The 13,382-nt window shown below is 43.3% G+C and overlaps 1 protein-coding gene across 1 annotated transcript; it reads left to right on the top strand.

Moving 5' to 3' along the window:
- Window positions 1–6: 6 nt before the first annotated feature.
- Window positions 7–13,296, top strand: SEC62 (SEC62 preprotein translocation factor). Its single transcript, XM_015872030.3, has 8 exons — window positions 7–70; window positions 5,151–5,259; window positions 5,476–5,581; window positions 8,072–8,276; window positions 9,344–9,436; window positions 10,481–10,541; window positions 11,006–11,125; window positions 11,683–13,296. Exons 1-8 carry the CDS (start codon window positions 35–37, stop codon window positions 12,147–12,149), a joined length of 1,197 nt encoding a protein of 398 aa, XP_015727516.1. The 5' UTR covers window positions 7–34; the 3' UTR covers window positions 12,150–13,296.
- The last annotated feature ends 86 nt before the right edge of the window (window positions 13,297–13,382 follow it).

Genomic DNA, 13,382 nt, shown 5'->3' with positions numbered 1-13,382 from the left:
CGGCCCACGTCACCGCGGAGCAGACGGGGACAACATGGCGGAGCGGCGGCGGCACAGGAAGCGGATCCAGGTAGCCGAGCCTCCCCCCTCTCCCTTCCTCCTTCCCGGCCCGCAGCCCCCTTCTCCCGCCGTGCAGACCGGCTGCTCCAGCCGGGCGGGCTCTGAGTTTCCCCGGTCCCGCGGTCTCCCCGCGCATCGCTGTGGGCCGGCGGCTCCGTGCTCAGCTCGGGCTGCTTGGCCCGGCCGTGCCGCTGTGCTCGGCGCTGTCGGTCGGAGCCCAGCAGGAGCCGGGTTCGTTCTGGTTCAGCCCCGCGTGTGGTGCGGCCCCGGCCCTTCGCTCAGCGCTGTGAGCTGGGGGGGGGGGTCTGCGACTCGGCGCCGACGTGCCCCAACCCGAAGGAAGCGATGCAGCGGGGAAAGGAAACTTATGCTTTATAATACACACTTGGATGTGTCTAAGTGTGGGCTTAGTCAGCATCGGGCTGTATTAGGATGCGGAGGCAATGTGTGATGGTGCCCCGGGGGCTGCCCGGTGCTCACACTGTACAGGATGGGGCTGTTCTTGCAGTGTGCAGTGCAGGTGTTGTGCTGCTGACAGCATCGGTTACTATAACGACTGTCACAGCCCTCTGGTGTTAACCCCCACATTCGGTAATGTTTGTTTAGGGTTTATTGCTGTGCTGTAAGCAGAGATAATAGTTGTGATAGGAAGCGGAGCGCTGTCCAACAGACATAAACTCCAACAGACATAAACTCTGTACCTCATCCCTGTGCCCGGCCTCCATCCAGGCTCTCCTCATCCACCTCCCTCTCACTAAGAAGGCAGAGCTGTGTCAGTACAGCACTGGTTCCTTTTTGCTCTTTAATCCAGTTGCCCATCCATCATAACTAGCCAAACACAATCAGATGCCACGTGTAACACCCAGGGCTCTGGGCTTAAGCATAAGCTCACTCCCAGCCCGTGAGCAATAGATTTGTTACTAATTGCATCTGCATTAACGTGGTTTTAGATTGCGGCCTGAAGTTGTGATAGAACGATGTCTGTTGCTTCTTGGTAGTTTCCCAGTGTATGTCAACAACAGCAGGGAGGCCAAACAATGAACAAAGGCGGCCATTGAATGCCCAGAGGGTGCTCTTAATTGGGCAGAGTGAATAAAGCAATATGTATTTTTCTGGCTTAGTTTTCTTAGTAAGCTTTTTGAGCTTTCTCGCCGTGGTCTCTGTGTGATTAACACGTTTCAGGATAGCTCCGCTTGATGTGCTTCCCATCGGAAGTAGTAGCAGGAAGGATTTGTTATGAAATTGCGTTCTATAACACCAAATGCATTGCCACATCTGTATTGTGTAGCTCAGGCTCTTCCTCTGGCAGCAAGTTACAGAAGTCACAGAGATCTCAACATCCAAAGTCTGAATGAAGACATCTCATAGGTAAAGATCCCAGCGTCACTCCTGGCAGTAATTTAACTGTAATTAACACAGATATGCAGGAGAGAAACGAGTGCATTCAGACAGATACCCCTTGAAAGAAGCGGGGTGCCTCTGAATGCCTTTTACTTCAATAACCCAATAAAAACTATTTCATCTCTTGGGAAAAGCAGTTGGTCCCACAGCGCTGACTTAAACACAACATCCTCAGTCGGTTTCTTTGACAGGCTGGGTAACGTGTGGCGCTTTGGCAGGTTTGCAGTTTGATTGTTAAGCGGGCATTAAGGTTTAATTACATTGGCCAGATTCCACCGCGCATGGTTTTATTCTGCCCATGTGGAGCTGTGTTTGTGCTGCGATTAATAGCACTTGTGTAGCATCTTACGCCCTGCCCTCTGCTCTAGAAATGCTGATGTGTATAAATACCGCTTTTATAAATAGAGGAAACTGCTTAAGGCTGCGATTTGGCAAATGTCTCAGCTGCAAATCGATGTCTGGATTCGTGCTTTGAGATTCTCCTGCTGATGGACAGGTAGAAATCGGGATGAACAGCCCTACCCTGTTGTTGTGTCTTGATTTGGATCTGCTGGAAGAAAGATGTGCAACAGCTGCATTGCTGCTTCCTGTGGGTTTGGGTTTTGTGAACAAATGTAAGGGATCTTCTGAGGCGACAGTGCACACAAATGGCATTGCAACTGGACTGTTTGTTGGTTTTCTTATCACAAATCCTGGTAGGGTCGCAAGAGTCTGATGCACTCGGCACCTTCTGAGATGCTGATGTTGGATTCGCTTTCCTAAGCTGGTTGAAATGGTGATAGTTCCTTAGTGGAGTTCACCCAAGCATTCAAGCCAGTGGGAATTCATTGCACCTGCTGCAGTGTAAGTGTGAAGAAAAGTCTGGAAGACGTCTGTGCAGATTTGGATCTCGGCTCTGAGTGATGAGTTTAGAGTCAGCACTAACTATTCTGCGTGTATTTCATACGTGGTGCTGGCCATGGACCAAAGGAATGTAGGCTGCAGAATGCTTACATCAAAAACAAGGCTCTGAAAACCACAGCTCTCAGGTTTAGGAGCAAAGGGAAGTAAGAAAACATTTGTATCACTGAAATCAAGGAGTTTTCATGGCCCCTTTAAAACAAAGCAGCATAAATCCTTGTAATTTTTGTGTGCACATGAAGCAACTTGTGCTGTGATAATCATCGTTTACTCTGTTCTGATTTTCCTGAAACCTTGTTTCTATTGTGGAAAGAAATCCTCCGGTCTCGGGTTGTGCCTGTGATGCAGAGCAGAAAAAGATGAGTGAAATTTCAAACCACGGTTGTGTCTTTTGGCCTTCACTGAACGGTGCCAGGAGAACCTGAATAAGTCAGACTTGGGTAGAGATGAAAGGCAGAAAGCAGCTCTGCCTACAGTGGTTTTCATAGCTCAGTTCAGATGTTCTGATTTTTAGTGTTACACAGGCCTCTTTTGTTTCGGTCCCAATTAGAGGTTTAATTAAGTTGGGAGCTACAGCTGTGTATTGAAGGCCGTTTGGAAGGCACTGTGCTATGCTTTGAATTGGGAGATAATGGAAAAAAGTGAATTTGGTTAATGCTTTCCATTCACTTTGAAAGTCTCCGACCCGATTTGTGGATTCCTGTAGGACACAGTTTTGATAGGAATGCTTGAGGGTTACTCCTAAAACTGCCTCAGTTCTGCAGTGCATTTAGCAGTAAGCGGGCAGGCTGAGCACTGCTCCTCCCACCCTCCTGTAGCTGAAATTCTTCTGTCTGGATAGATAAGAAGTTTGGTTGGGTTTTATTTTTAATGGCGTTCTTCCACGATGTGTGAATTATCAGGGATCGCAACTTCCCCTGAGTTTTCAGTACGTAAAATTAAACTGGATGGTGAAGGTCTAAAATAAAACCTCCTGCAGAAGGATTTGGGAGCATTGCAGTGTCCTGTTTTTCAGTGACTGGAAAGTCTGATGGTAGAATATTAACTGGGAGGACCTTGCACATCGCTTGAAATGGTTCTTGAATCTGTCTGTCTTTCCAGTAAAAAGCAAACCTGAAATAGCAGCAAGTTTTCATGCTCTTTTTAAGACCATCTCATCTGCTTTAAAGCTTTATCATTGATTTCAGACTGCCCCCTGATTAATCCATACGATCCTTTTCTAAGTGCATGGGGAGGTGAAGTAGCCTGGTGGTGGTTGGCTGTTGATACATCTGAATGTGAAGATCAGTTGAACTGCATTGCTCAAAACTTGTGCTTGGGATACCAGCAATTCCAGTGCGGAGCAACATGTGCAGTGCTGGCAGGAGATAAGTGCTGTCAATATCTGTATCTTCTCTGGCTGTTTTACAGGCTGTTAGAATGAATAACGTTTGCACTATGAGTGGTCGGTGTAAGAGTACCGAGGTGGTAGGAACTATTAGGAAAGCATTATTCTGAAGGGCAGTAGCTGCATTTAGTCATTAGTGTCTGTGGCACTTCGGGGTGCTCTGTGCACTGAGCATGACACACACTCATTCATTTTCTTTAAGTGCCCGGCAATTTATTTTGTTGCTATTAAGTCAGATCTGGTGTAGGACTAAAATTGGTAATTGGTGAAGTACAATTACTGCTACAACTGTACCATGCACAGGGACATCAAACCACTGCACATCAATTAATGTGTGTATGTGCACTGCCATTGGTGAATAGTCATGGAATCATAGAATGGCCTGGGTTGCAAAGGCCCACAGTGCTCACCCAGTTCCAACCCCTGCTGTGTGCAGGGTCACCAACCAGCAGCCCAGGCTGCCCAGAGCCACATCCAGCCTGGCCTTGAATGCCTGCAGGGATGGGGCATCCACAGCCTCACTGGGCAACCTGTTCCAGTGCATCACCACCCTCTGGGTGAAAAACTTCCTCCTAAGATCCAACCCAAACCTCCCACGAGCTGCCTGATGTTTAATACTGACTTGTAAAATCACAGAGAAAGGATGAAGTGGAGGTAATGGTAACGTGGAGGTCTGTTGAACCAGTGTTATGTTCTCACAGAAGGATAGGAGAGGCAGGGATCTCTGCTAGGAAGGTCATTAATTAACCAGCTGACTTTGAGAGTTAGCTGTGCAATCTGTTGAAAATTAACAGCTCGCACTGCCTGAAGTTTTTGCTTTGGCATAGCAGCATCTGCTCGTCTTTGCATTTCCATTTCACAGGGCTCCTTTTTCCCAACGTGCACGTTTGGAAGTTCCGTGTGCTTCATGCCATGCTGTGTAGGGCTGTTCTAGCACCGAGATGGACAGAGATGGACAGACACTCCTCAGTGCTGCTCTGAAGTTTGTCATTCTCTAGTCATGCAGTGGAGCTGAAAACTTCTGCAGAAACATTTCTACTTTTCAACGTGGTTTTCCCCCCTCCTTCACACAACAGTTGAGCTGCTTTGTGTTCTGTCGATACACCTGTGTTGCTGTCATTTCATACATACCAATTCCTCTCTGTTGGTTTCCTTTGCTCTCAGCTTCACCGCTGCTTTCATCCAGCCCCCTAACCAGCTTCCCATTTGCTGGGTGCCCAGTACGAGCTTCTTAGTCCCTCCTCTAACGTGCCCTTTCTACAGCTGCTAAATGAGTTCACAGCCATCACCTCTGGATCACTACCACAAGATGAGGATGTTGCCTTTTCTGATATTTTTGAGCCCAAATGAGTGTTTTCTGCGTGTTTAAACCCGTATTAATTTTGTACCTTTGCTGTTGCAGGAGGTGGGTGAGCCATTCAAAGAAGAGAAGGCTGTTGCTAAATACTTACGGTTCAACTGCCCGACAAAATCCACCAACATGATGGGCCACCGAGTGGATTACTTCATTGGTAGGGTTCCTTTTAACCAGAGAATGGTACTGCTTCCACCAACACTGCCTGGGGAGGAGGGATTTTGTTTTCATTGTTAGTGCTTTATCTAGTAAGTCTTGGTCTTACGGTACGGTTCTGAAAACTTATCTAGGCATTTGATAACTGTAAAATTAATGATGATGATAAAATAAATGATTAATGGTTGGGGATTTTTTCCCCCACTTTTCCCTCTAGCCTCAAAAGCTGTGGATTGCCTCCTGGATTCAAAGTGGGCAAAGGCCAAGAAAGGAGAGGAAGCTTTATTTACAACTCGAGAGTCTGTGGTTGATTACTGCAACAGGTATGAACTAATTCATCCATTTGAATCATGAGTGTAGTTTTCAAGATGTCTGAGTTACTCAGAACCACTTTTGCTGAGGCTGCTTTGATGAAAGGAGTCCGCATGCTCTTAAGACATTTGTGTTACTATGGAAAAATAAAGACTGTATTTTATTGCTGTGTTTGAGGGTGTAAGATAAGAAATAGACACAACTTAGGTCATCATCTTTGTTCCCAGAACTCTCTCATGCTTTCATTAAGCTGTTTGGCGCAGCAAGTTTTCCTAAATTCTGCAGTTATTTTAAGTAGGCAGGATCAGATTTCTCACATCTTCTCCCTCTGTCTGCCATGATGGCAAAAGCAGAACTTTGAGGTTCTTGTTACGCCTCTCGTGTGGTATGTCTCTGTCACTTAGAGTACTCAGAGTGCTTTGTTTAGATGAACAGCATATTCTGACTCTTCTGCCCTTTTTTGGGGCTGCGTCTTGACGAGCTCTGCAAAAGCCACTTTGAAATTAAGATTATGGCGAATGCTCTGTCTGTTCTTGGGGCCTCTTTTACGTAGCCATCCAGCAAGGTGAGATTCTGCCCTCAGCTCTAGGGCTGAGGCAGAGCTGGTTCAGTGAACTTTAATCCCTGTGCTGACTTTTTGAAGCAAATGTAGAAAAATACAAACACTTTTTTAATACAAGCAGAAAAATAAGTCTTCCTTTCAAGAATCTCTGGACTGAGATAAGTGCCTGTACATTTGTCCTTTGATAACTAGAGCCTCAGGTGAGACAGCAGCTGGCTAAGTCCTTCAGGCCCAGCAGTGTAATGAATTGCCTACATAGTGTGCAAATGAAATGAATTTGACCCCCTGCTCTCTGCTTTTTGCCACCAGTGTCACTTGGTGCACTGATGATCCGCTGGGCACCGTACCATGGCTGCAACTCGGTTTCTCTTGCAGACTCCTGAATCACTGATAATGATAAGACCACCTTTGGCCATTAAAACTGCTCTCAGAGTTTTTAACATTACCCTGTAGTCCCTTCAGGATAAGTCTGTTTAGGCACTTATTCATATTAAAAGCAAGTGCCTTAACTCTCTTGGTGTAGCTGTTCTGATTGTTTTGCCTGTCCTGTCCAACAGAAAACAAGGATCAGGTTCTGCTCCCTCATCCTGTGTCAACTGCATTGAATAGCTCCATATTTAAAACACTTTACTATCTGAATTCATTATACTGCTCCAGTGCATAAGGTCTCCCGGTGCACTTAACATATTGATCTTAGCTCAGGAGGTTTTCCCAGTGGGGATATTTGGCACAGGTATACACACAGCAATACACACTACAGCAATAATGCTGCATTCAGCAGATCTAAAGAGAGCTGAGAGGTTGAGAAAGAGCTGCCCTGAAGGCCATACCTGTGGGCTGCTCAGTACCTGAGCATACAGCTGTGAAGAAAATAGTTGCTCCCAAGAAAGTGACTCTGTGCTGCTAGAAACTACATCAACAATTGTCTGAAGGAAGGTTTCTTTTTGCTGTTGTTGACTGGTTTTTTTTTTCCTATTTAAATATTCCCATGTCCTGGTTTTGTCTGGGATAGAGATGATAGTAGCTGGTATGGTGCTGTATTGTGGATTGAAGATGAGAATTATGCTGATAACAGCCTGATGTTTTAGTTGTTGCAGAGCAGTGCTGCACAGATCCAAGGACATGTCAGATCCTTATGCTGCCCTGCCAGGGAGGAACTGGGGGTGCACAAGGAGCTGGGAGGTGACACAGCCAGCACAGCTGACCCAAACTGGCCAAAGGGATGTTCTATACACACAGCATCATGCTGAATGATAAAGCTGGGGGAGCTGCCACTGCTCAGGGCAGTCAGTTTACCTAATTTAACAAGCAGTCCAGCATAAGGACTTGATCTGCAGCAAGAGATGAAGGAAACCAAGTACAAATGTAATCAATCTGATGTATAAGGCCAGGCTTTTTTGAGGTGAATTGGCCCTTGGATTTCGTACGTCACTGCTTGCCCTCAGTCTGAAGAGCAGTGTTCTGTTCTTCCTGCATGGAATTTGGGTATGGTCCTTTTGTGGACATTACCTGTTGGTGACAACTTCGAGACTGCCAAGTACCACCTCCTTTGGCCCAGCCAGCTGAGTATGTTCATGCTGTAAGGTATGTTTGTAGCTGACATGACTGGAATGCTTGCACAAGTTAATTAATTAATTACAAGCTAATTAAATTGGCTTGGTGGTGTTTTCTCTTTCCTACATCTCGTGTATTCTTTTATATCTGTTCAAAATTCAGCTGCAGAAGAGTATGGGTTTTGTTAAGTTTTAAACAGGTGAAAAAACAGAGCCAAGAGATGAGATGTGGTAGTTCACGGTGGTGTTCACTGTCATTCAGTTTTGCTTTATCTTATGATTATCTTCGATAGGTAATCTAGACTGGTAGCCATTAATTTAATTGCATGTAAGCATGATTATTCCAGCGACACTTAAGTATGTCGTTTAACTTCTTTCATTTTAAGACTCCTGAAAAAGCAGTTCTTTCATCGAGCATTAAAAGTGATGAAAATGAAACCTGACAAGGACACAAAGAAAGAAAAGGAAAAAGGAAAAGCTGAGAGTGGGAAAGAAGAGGAGAAGAAAAGCAAGAAGGAAAGCAGCAAAGATGAAAAAACCAAGAAGGAGAAAGAAAAGAAAAAGGATGGTGAAAAAGAAGAGTGTAAGAAGGTAAGTGAGGTCTTTGAGAAAAGAGACAAACCTGTCAGCAGGGAATACAGTGTTGTGAAGATTACGTGGCTTAAACATTTGGTTGCTTGTTCCAAAGGATGAGGTGCTTTTTTTTTCCTCTTCTTTTGCCAGTCTTAGTCTCTAAAATGCACCTTTTTACATTTTGGAGTTCCAGTTCTGATTCGGATCAAAGCAGACACTTCATTTGTGTCTCTGTGTACCTCATCATCTTGTAACGTGGGCTGAGTTAATAAAAAACTGCTTCTGTTCAGCTTCAGTGGGCACTGATGCTTTGTGCAAGTGTTCTGTAGCAGATTGACGTGTGTGTGTGTGTGACCTGACATCTCAAGGCAGTGCAGCTGCACATGTAAAACAAATGAGCATTTTTGCCATGTTTGGTGGTAAGAAAGCTTGGGATGTGATATTTGGTGCTTGCGAATAGTTCTGTAGTGGTGGGCCATGTTGGTGTAAGGGAGATCTGTCAGTAATCTACGCAGTGCTTAATTTTCATAGACCTTTCATTTACTCTCTTTGTAGTTGACACTCGATGAAAAGAGGTGTGTTTTGTTATGTGCTCAGTGGTTGAATCCAGTGGGAGTTGGTAGGATAGCCTCACAAGTTAATCCAGCTCCAACACTCTGAAGTGAGGTAATGGCACACAACTAAAGGCGTAGTCTGCCTGTGCAAAGGTCCGGATCTCAGAAGAAAGTTACATGGCCAATGAGGGCAGTAAGACCAAAACAAACTTGCTGGCAATCTAAATGAAGAAGCCAGTATAAGGCTACCTAACTCAAGATACCTTAAAGTGCTGATACTGAAAGTTATGAACTCCTCCAGTTCCCTGTTATCTGAAGTGTTGCATTATTAAATGTTAATCTTTAATCATAAATTATCAAACTGATATTTTAGTAGCTGGTATAAAAGCCAGTGGACAATAACTTAACAGAGGGCAAAAATTAGAAAGTTAATTCTAGCAGAGAGAAAGGAGACAGGAGGCAGGGAAGGGGGAGGCACGAGATCTGAAAGCCTGTGTGTGCTTTTTATGTATAGTTTATGTTTGTCCTCAGGATGAGACCCCAGGAACACCAAAAAAAAAGGAAACTAAGAGGAAATTTAAGCTCGAGCCACATGAAGACCAAGTTTTCTTGGATGGAAATGAGGTAAGATTTATGGGTACTTTGTAAATCTAATGTCAGTGCATTATTGTCAGATAATATACCATAATCCACAGACTCTCTATTGTCCTGTTAATGGAAGAAATAATTATATGATATAAGAATAATGATAATTTGCAGCATCAAATTTTAGCAATCTTCAAGGAGATTAGAGATCTGATGTCTAATAGAAAGCAGAATTCCCAGAGGTTTGTGTTTTTGGCCACGAAGTGAAGCAGAACATTAAACACTTCATGTTGCATCACTCTGTTAGTCTTATTGCCTCTTCTGAGGTGACCTGCTGGTACTTTGCATCAGCTCTTCTGCTGAGGGATCCTGCTTGACAGTACTTGGCTGCTGCTTTGAATTGTAACTGTGAAAACAGTTGTACTCGTTCAGAAAACTCTACCAGTGAGCGTCTTTCCTAAGGCTGAACAACTCTGGTTCAGCTGGAGAAATCTTTTTATTTTTACAAAACTCGTCTGTGCTTCATGCTGAGCAATACGGATGTGTAATGGAAAAACAAGCAGAAATACACCAACAACCACCTTGATTCAGTAATACTCTGAATCTTGCATTTCCTTGTCAGTTTTACTGTAGGAACATTCACATCAGCTGTAAAGCAATCCAGGTAATGACTTATTTCATGAAAGAATTCTTCAACATTTTGAAACTTCCCATGTTTTTCTTAACCAGCCCAGAAATGCATTCCCTCCCAGCAGGAACCTCTCCACAGCCGCTGCACTGCACAGTGCATTTGGCTGCGGCCCCCAGGCTCAGATTATGATCAGTACATACCTGAGGCAATCAGTATGGGCATGCAGGCATGCAGCCCCTTGGCTGTTTGTCTCTTCTGGCAGTTCCTCTGTTTCAAGTGCTATTCAAAATGCAATGCTTCCTCCGGTACCCCTTGCCTTCCTTTGGTACTGACTGAAGTGCTGTTTGTTCAGTGCAAAGCAGCATCGGGGTAGCACTAAGAAATTAAGTGAGGAAAAAGAAATCCTGTGTCAGAACTTTTTTTTCAAGTGTTAAACATTATTTCTGTTGTAGGTGTATGTGTGGATCTATGACCCTGTTCACTTTAAAACATTTGCCATGGGACTCGTTCTTGGTAAGTAAGAGCAGCCATTGGCAAGCACACCATAAATGCAGCCACATTAACCAAACAGGAGTATCTCTCCTTGGAGAAATTTATATCTTCTTCCCAGACAAAACCTTTTTTTGTTCCATTTTAGCATGATTTGTCAGCAGTCACATTATGTGAAGTTTGATCTCGGGATGGAGGGAGGATACATGCAAATAAAATAAAAAATACAGAAGAGGACACAGCTGAGACATGCGTTAGAAACTGTTGGAATTTGAACAAGGCTGTGAGCAGTTTAAATAACACCTGTCTGTCTACCCATAATGAAAGCAGCAGTGGGACTAGGAAAGGTTTCAGTCAAGGCATAAAACAGTATTATCTAACTCATACATTGCTAACCCAGTACCTTGAATAGCAGTAAGCCGAGAACCTTCATATTTATGTCAGGAAGAGCTAATTATGTTTCTCATTCTTCTTATCTTTCTATTTAGTGATTGCCGTTATAGCTGCAACTCTGTTTCCACTTTGGCCAGCAGAAATGCGTGTTGGTGTATATTACCTCAGCGTAGGTGCAGGCTGTTTTGTAGCCAGTATTCTTCTTCTTGCTGTTGGTAAGTGTCAGTAACCTTCATTTCCTCAGTAGGTGAAATCTAGAAGAGCAGAAACATGTCATACATTTAGGCACTGTCTGAGGTGTGGGAATCTCTCAGTCCCATCTGGTTAATTTGTTCTTAGCAGCAGCCAGACTGATTGATTCTGCATCTGTATTTCCCTGGTGGCCACAGGGTGTCAGAGTTGTGCTGCAGAAGTAAGAAATCTCCACTTTGTGTGGCCTATTTGTGTTTTTCTGTATAGTGGAGATTTTAATTCCTCATTTTAAAACCAAACACAAAAAGAACCGAGAAGCCCATGCAAAAGCAAAACCAAAGGCAGAGCATTAAAAATAGATGCTGGAGTAAGAATGATATAGCCAGGATTTGAAAGCACGAAGAGGTAAATCACAGATGACATATGATTGCTGGGGGAAGGGGTTAGTAACAAAACTAAAAGACTTTTCCCTAAGCCTGTTGCTGTTGTGGCTCTGTGTGGATGTTAGTATGACTTACACCAGACATCGTTGTACGTTGTGAATTCTATCATAACAAATCTTCACACTGTTTTAATACAGCTCGCTGCATCCTTTTCCTGATTATCTGGCTCATCACCGGAGGAAGGCATCACTTTTGGTTCCTGCCAAACCTTACAGCAGATGTGGGATTCATTGACTCCTTCAGGCCCCTGTACACACACGAATACAAAGGACCAAAAGCAGACTTAAAGAAAGAGGAAAAATCAGAATCCAAAAAGCAGCAAAAATATGACAGTGAGGAGAAATCAGATAGTGAGAAGAAGGAAGAAGAAGATGGGAAAACAGAAGCAACGAGGAACTCGGGAACGGAAGGCTCAGGAGGAGAGCGGCATTCAGACACAGACAGTGACAGGCGTGAAGATGACAGGTCCCAGCACAGTAGTGGAAATGGAAACGACTTTGAAATGATCACAAAAGAGGAACTTGAACAGCAAACAGATGAAGGGGATTGTGAAGAGGAAGAGGAAGAAGATACCGAAAGTAGGCCTTCACACGAGAAGTCATAACTGGCTGTGCTTGTGGGACTAAGTATGTGCAAAGGGTTGGATTTTCTTTGTTGGCTGATCACCAAAACATAGACCATACAGTAGCATCTTTGTTTGCTGAAATATACACATTACCAAACAGTTTTATATCTAGTTCCTTCATTTTATTTTTTTTTTTTAACCATTAACTTGATTACTTGGTACTATGTTAATCATTAATATACATTTACAGAAGTTTTATCAACCTGACAAGTTTTCTCTTGATTAATAGATTGCCCAGATCGTCCTCAAACATTGAAAACCGCAGCTTTCTGGTACTTGCATCACTGGTCAATTAGTTCTGCTTCTCAGACTTCCTTTTGTAAAACAGGTAAAAAGTTGAATGACCAAATCTCAGACTATTCCTAGTTGTACTCATTTGATAGCTAGTTAGATAAAGCCCTTCTTAGCCCACAGCTTTCTTGATATGTTTCTTGATTTATTTTTTTTTTCTTTTCAAAAGACTGTGAAAACTTTCCTAAAGAAAAGTAGTTTTAGCAGAAGTATTTTGCTGAAAATATAAGAGCTGGTAGCGCTGAATTTGGCTGCAGTGTTCTCTGTTTCTCCAGACTATATGCCAGCAACTTAGGAAATCCAAACTGGTTTTGTACATCTGGTTCAGAGAAAGACGTCATCTCCAGCAGGTGAAGGAAGCAGCAATTGGAAGTAATGGCTGTTTTCTTTCTCCTGCTCCATCATAATTAAAAAATAAAAATAATGTATTCTGTACATAATTTACAAATAAAGCAAACCATTTACTTTATCTGCTACTTATTATTTAGAGATTTGATCCAGCGTTCAGTTTGTATGAATAAAGCCATTTTGTGGTGTGTCTATCAGAGAAAATGCAAGTCAAGAGGACCTCACGGAATATTTGTGTATGATCAGTAGCTGTTCAACAAGAGCTTTAGTTTTGTGCCAACATTCCATGTATTTGAGTATGAGTAAATTGATCCTTATTAAATGAAAGCAAACAACACAGCTGTATGTATGCCTTAATGTTAAAACTTTCTATTTTCTGGAACTGGAATACTTTTTAAACAGAAGAGCCGGGAGAGTATTCGCTTGTTCAGAAATATAGATAATCAAAGCTAATATGAAGAGATGATAAATCATTTGTTTATAAATATCTTGAAGTAGTTTGTGCAGTTTCTCTTACGCATCCCTTATTCGTTGGATGTTTGGAGGCTATGCTGTATGTTTGGTTAACTAAAC

Source organism: Coturnix japonica, chromosome 12, assembly GCF_054131305.1.
Source record: "Coturnix japonica strain WE chromosome 12, WE-NBRP24, whole genome shotgun sequence".
NCBI classification, from domain to species: Eukaryota; Metazoa; Chordata; class Aves; order Galliformes; family Phasianidae; genus Coturnix; species Coturnix japonica.
This window is presented reverse-complemented; position numbering and strand designations above follow the sequence as displayed.

What these genes read in the sequence shown, in the direction of transcription:
- SEC62 (XM_015872030.3), top strand. Translation starts at nt 35, where the DNA reads ATGGCGGAGCGGCGGCGGCACAGGAAGCGGATCCAG. An exon ending in TGCCATGGGACTCGTTCTTG is followed by an intron (nt 10,542 to 11,005) that starts GTAAGTAAGAGC and finishes CTTTCTATTTAG; the next exon opens with TGATTGCCGTTATAGCTGCA. An exon ending in TATTCTTCTTCTTGCTGTTG is followed by an intron (nt 11,126 to 11,682) that starts GTAAGTGTCAGT and finishes GTTTTAATACAG; the next exon opens with CTCGCTGCATCCTTTTCCTG.